General features: G+C 32.3%; 1 protein-coding gene across 2 annotated transcripts in view; it reads left to right on the forward strand.

Moving 5' to 3' along the window:
• LOC129004289 (E3 ubiquitin-protein ligase RNF25) overlaps nt 1-5,799 on the forward strand; it is a 62,257-nt gene extending 56,458 nt beyond the window's left edge. The window contains exons 5-7 of one of the 2 annotated variants that reach the window (XM_054432819.1): nt 2,705-2,911; nt 4,548-4,616; nt 5,354-5,799. In XM_054432819.1, the coding sequence (XP_054288794.1) occupies nt 2,705-2,911; nt 4,548-4,604 (264 nt within the window). In that variant the 3' untranslated portion in view covers nt 4,605-4,616; nt 5,354-5,799. The remainder of the gene's footprint in view (nt 1-2,704; nt 2,912-4,547; nt 4,617-5,353) is intronic. The other variant, XM_054432827.1, reaches the window with a different exon arrangement.
• Nucleotides 5,800-6,000: the final 201 nt, after the last annotated feature.

A 6,000-nucleotide genomic window follows, 5' to 3' on the forward strand; every position in this document is an offset into this window, starting at 1 on the left:
TGGTTCGGTTATGACAGTTTAATTTTATTAACTGACTTCCCAACTACCAACAAAAGGAGGAGGTTCTCAATTTGTTTGTGGCGATTTTTTTTTTCTATGTATGTTCACCAATTTCTCTGTGATTCTTTTACCGATCAGTGTGGTTCCACCACCAAAATAACCAGGAGAGTTTCTATTTGGTACCTTATATATTATGTTTAAGTATTTGTTTCGGTGAAAAATTCTGAAAACCTTAAATATTCAACATTTATTTTGTTTACATTTGTGCAGATTGTTTACATTTGTGCAGAGAAGGCAATAAATAATGATGACATTCCTACAGCTGTTAGTTGAAACCATTTAAATGAAGCTAGAGACAATTCTTCATGAAACAGTTGCTTCATATTGATCAATAAACTATTTCTTGCCATGCATTTTGTTTTGGTTACTATAAAAAATGTATTTTAACGTTTGATCTGATTTGTGTATACAGTAATTCTGTTTTTAGTATTGAATATTCTGACTTAAAAAAAAAAACATATATGTTTCAGTAAATAGCTGTTTGATATATACAAATAAAGGTGTATTGTGATAACCAAAGCATTCGTAAAACAGGTCTAAATATAAATTAAATGCAATTATTCCTTACACGACCTAAGAAGTGTGACATTGCATAATCGTCAATTGTCTTAAAAGTGTTAAATATTTTAATTACTAAACATGCATTTGCAGATGTGGAATGTTTATTGATATTCTCTACCCAGTTACTATATTATCATATCAATACTATTATGCCTGCTTCGGAAAGTCCTAGAGGAAGATGATTTGCAATTTCGACTAGGCTATATCTTGATCAAACAAAACCACCTACATGGCTTGCACCACTTTTAGCTGAAACAATCGTTCATACACATATTTCATTTGCAGATGTGGAATGTTTATTAATATTCTCTACCCAGTTACTATAACATATCAATACTATTATGCCTGCTTCGGAAAGTCCTAGAAGAAGATGATTTGCAATTTCGACTAGGCTATATCTTGAGTAAACAAAACCCCCTACATGACTTACACCACTTTTAGCTGAACCAATCTTTCATAAAATATTTTCCAAAGGTACTATACGTGTTATCGACCAATTTTCCACTTTTGAGAGATTTTTTACTGCTGGTAGCTGAGGAATAACTTTCATATTGTTCCAAAAGGCTTGAGACGTTACTGTATTTCTTTTTATAATGTAGTACAGCGATTGCAGGAAACGATGATGTCTGACATTTCAATGTATCAAGAAAAGACAATTAGTTTTTCATTAGGCCTAATGTAATGGACAACTCTCTCTTTCTTAGGGAATATCTTAAAATGTTTATTTTCATACCCATTGATTATGTAACCTGAACAGGTGACTCAAGCAGTTTTAAAATAATGATTGTTCTGTGGAGCTTTTGATTGTTACAAACAGTTTTGCTTATCAAAAACCTCAAGTAATTAATATATAAAAAATTATACAGTCACTAAAAATTATAAAATTATTTATTTTTGTAAAAAAAATACAACCGACTTCAAACGCTCTAAAAAGAATGAAATAATTTCAATAAAGTAAACTTTTGTATTAGGCAAGCTCACGTATCTCAAGTCGGCGCGGCTCAAACTGCAAATATGATTGAAATTAAATATTGTGCGTGTGTGTATTTTGAAAATCAATAAATTGTAGCTGCATAACATAAATATATAAAAAACATACTGAACTGTTTTATTTATATATTAAAGGAAATATTTTATTGTATTTTGTGTTTACTTCAGAATAAATGCATTATGAAAATAACACACACAAATGTTCTATATGAATAGGAAAATAATTTAGTTTGATATTATGATAGGGAAAAGAAGCTAGTTTGGTATTAAAACGTTACTTATCCATGTTAGAAACATTTAGATGCGTTATAATCTTTTTAAAGATGCTCGTTAATACCACTATAATGCCGATCTCTGATTACGGTAATAAAATAACACTTAACGCATAACTATGAAAAAGACATGCAGATTAACAACTTTAGTTATAGATAGTCACCTGCAATATGGACACCATCCTTCAATTTTGTTTCAAAAATCATCATAGAGCCGCGCCGACTTGAAGTACGTGAGCTTGCCTAATACAAAAGTTTACTTTATTGAAATTATTTCATTCTTTTTAGAGCGTTTGAAGTCGGTTGTATTTTTTTACAAAAATAAATAATTATTAAGTCAAGTCATTTTAAAATTTTGATTGAGCAATTTCTAGTTTTAATTAATGAACAGAATTATGTTTTCTATTAGTAAACTTTTTTATATTATTTCATTATCAGCAAGTTTGGTTAGTTCGGTTGGGTTATGATAGTTTAATTTTATAATTATAAAATTGAATTTGAGGCATTTATAATTTTATTTTATGAACAGAAGTATTTTTAAACCTTTATTGCCAAAGTGCTCTCTACTACAGCGCTGTTCACGGAGGAATTTTGAACTAATGCCTCATTCGTACCTCCCCTAAGTCAGACCCTAGATTGTGTACCATGACACAACTTGACAGTGTATAAAAATTCAAGGTTAATGTTTCAATAATTTATCTGCAGCTGTTATGAAATAAAGCATGTTGAATAATGAATATATTTAAAAAAAATAAGAGCATTTACTAAGGGCAAATAAAGCCAACGTTAGGGAACCCAAATGAACCTGTGTTTTTGACTAGGCTACGTGCCCTGTGTGTCGAGCCCCAGTGTCTTACGATGTAGAGACACTAGACTCCGCTCCTCCCCCACTAGACGTGTTGCAGGCAGACAACTTCAAGCCTTCCCCTGAACTGCGTCGACTGCAACAACAGATGGCAGCCTTGTATGTGCGGCAGCAACAACGTGGTGGCATCATCCAACCAGACAACTCTGTCATACTGCTAACTGTAAGTCTCTACTCTACAGAGTAGAAACTCTTTTAAAATATGGGAATAGACACATTTCAATTCATTTTTACCACAGCATGAACAACAATAGAGCCAGCATAGCTTATTTGTGCTCACAACAAAGGATCACAACAGAATTAAAATAAATCACCTGTATGTTTTCTGTCTGAATTCACAAGCATGTACTCTTGTAAATGGACCAGTTTAATTATGTCATTGAGTATACACATATAAGAGGAGACACATAATGCTTATACATTTTACTGGTTTTGGCGGCGTAGTTTGGGTCACTGACGATTGGGTTGCGGTAGTCGGTCGGTAGTGCAGTGCACCTCTGAGCACTTCAAAATCATTTGTATTAAAAATGCATAAGAAAACAACTAAACGACCAAACAAAAAAATGTCATCAAGAAAAATGACATTTTAGAACCTTCAACAAACACAATATTAAAACTAAACTAACTTACCGGCATGCCCAAGGTTGCGTAGTTCGGGCCGCTGACACTTCTCTGTAACATCGCTGTTCAGGTAACGGTAGACTCCACTGAGTGTCTTCTATAGTAAGTGTATACAATGATTATGCTAATAAATTGTTGATCAGACCATTCAAACTTACCTCTCGACCTGAATTTGTTTCTTTATGGTCAGATCGTTTGCTTACTTGGAACTTTTCAGCTTCCCACATAATAATCCCTACTTTCACATTTTGTATATATCTTTTGTGACTCTGTGTTATCTTACGATAAAATGTGCTTCCAAATTAGAACTCCTAACAATGAGTACTGCTAGCAATAAGTATTTTAAATTATATTTTTAATAAATCCTAAGTGGCCATGCAAAAACATTTCTCAGATGTATTTTGTTATTTAAAATGTTATATCATTGTATGTGATATGTAGATCTTAGTGATTTTCAAGATTCAAATATTCTTTTCTAACTTTCAAAACTTCATAACCGTGAAGTGTGATACTAATCTTCTAATTTATAATCCACTATCTCCAGACAAAGTTTATATCACAAGTTTTAAAATATGTATTATAATATTTTACTGTCACTGACAGGTTGGCACTACTGGTGCGATTCAAAGCAGACGTGCGTGATTGCAAGTTCCCAAATATTCTTCAATTTTCACAATTTAACGACATTTTATCAGTAAATCTGAGTGAAATCCGGTTATGTTGACTGATTTACACGGAGTGATAAGCTAAATTTACCGCAAACCTGCAGTAGACAGCAGTTATAAGCGATAAACGGTGCGGCAACGTGGTCTCGGCTAAACCAGTGTGGACTCGATAGTGAACGATTAGTGATATTAATTTCGAGTCAGCAGATGTTTTTGAGGGATTAGTGAAGATAGTTGAGGCGGAAAGAGATAGCTGGAGAATTGATATGGTTGGCAGAGCGCGTACATCGCAATATCACCAACAACTGCTTGCCGTTAACCTTGACCTAGGGCCCAGGAGTTTTCTCACTGATAGCATCAATAGTCTTATCTCATGGGTCATTAAGGCCCGAGCAGAGCTGGTTGATTTGAATCACAAACCATGGATAACGAATAAAAATCATTTTTGTAGTCTGTGCAATTTGCGCGAATTTGAAACAGTTTTTCAATTTGTTTCTATTTGCCCAATTTTAGGTGATATCAGGGAGTATTGGTTTGGAAAACGAAGCATGCATTGGGAAGAACACATAGAATACATAAATGGTAGGCATTGGCGTAAATTAGCAAACTTTATGAGAGAGGCGTGGAGAAGGAGGTGGGAGTTAATTAGAGAATTTAATTACGAATAAATCAAGTGAAGTTTTTTTTTTCCAAATTCAAAATTGTTTTATTCTCTTTCTAATTTATAAATTATAGCAAAACAATAAATATTTCAAATAAATTGTCAGCCTGTCTTCTTGAATATTCATAGTAATTTTATAGATTTTATTATGCGTAAACCTTTTAAAACCTAATAATTTTAAAAGTAAAATAATACAAGTTATGTAAACAATATTATGAAAAAGGTTTTTTTTAAGTTTAGTTTAAAAATGGATGTATAATTGTATGTAAATTTGTGTATGTTATTAAGTGTATTTTGTTTCAACTTCATTTTCATAAATGTGTTTTCCAGGTGTGTCAACCAAACAGACGGTCGTAGACCATTGTTTATTAAGTGTTTGATTATGTTTATGAGGGGAATGTTTATTTTAAAATAAAGCACTTTATTCATTCATTCATTCATTTATTCTGTCACTGACAGCATATTCAACCAAGAAATGTTTGGGTAAAGGGGGCTTTTTGAGTTCTTTTCGAGTTGGGAAGACGTGTTTCTTCTCATTCTTCCCAACCCAACCTTCATTAATTAAAAAGAAATGATATATTCTAATTTATTTCTACAATGTGAAGTGATTGTGTTTCTTGTACCAGGATGGATTTGTAAGTTGACACCACTGTTCCAGGAGGACTCTGGTAACGCAGGGGACAACAGATGACGCTTGTCACCGCTATCCAAGAAATACATCGTCCTGATAGATCAGACCTGATCAGACGCCTCAGGTGCAGTGGCCGTATTCTATTATAATATCCAGCCCAGTACATTACTATTGTATATAATTTCTTTTACAATACTTTATATGTAGGCTTCATGCTGACTCTTTGTGATAGTTTTGTTATACATCTCATTAGTTTGTTAAACTAAGTTTTTGGTATTTTTAAGTTCTCCTGGGTTCCAAGAACCATAACTGTTTAAACAGTAAAATAATATTTCCTATGGAAAATTATAACCAAGCAATATTTTATTGTGCTTTAAAAGGGTTTTATCTTTTAAAATGTATTCAATCTTTTATTTTTTGTAAACTTTCTCTTCTACTATGTTGCACAAATATTATATATTTTTATACTTTGAGTCTTCTGTCAATTTCTGCTTTTATACAGTCATGATTTAATTTTATTTCTTGCTTCAATAGGGTTGTTTATTTTGTTTGATGCCTAAATTCTTCAAGTTCATGAATTTTCTATTGTATTAGGTCATGTCATATTAAAATGTGATGTTATATTTACTAACAAACTCTTACTTGTAGATATTATGGTTTAGTAATTGCTTCTT

Source organism: Macrosteles quadrilineatus, unplaced genomic scaffold (assembly GCF_028750875.1).
Source record: "Macrosteles quadrilineatus isolate MER2022 unplaced genomic scaffold, UCM_ALF_1.0 Scaffold_1__1_contigs__length_201487025, whole genome shotgun sequence".
NCBI lineage: Eukaryota > Metazoa > Arthropoda > Insecta > Hemiptera > Cicadellidae > Macrosteles > Macrosteles quadrilineatus.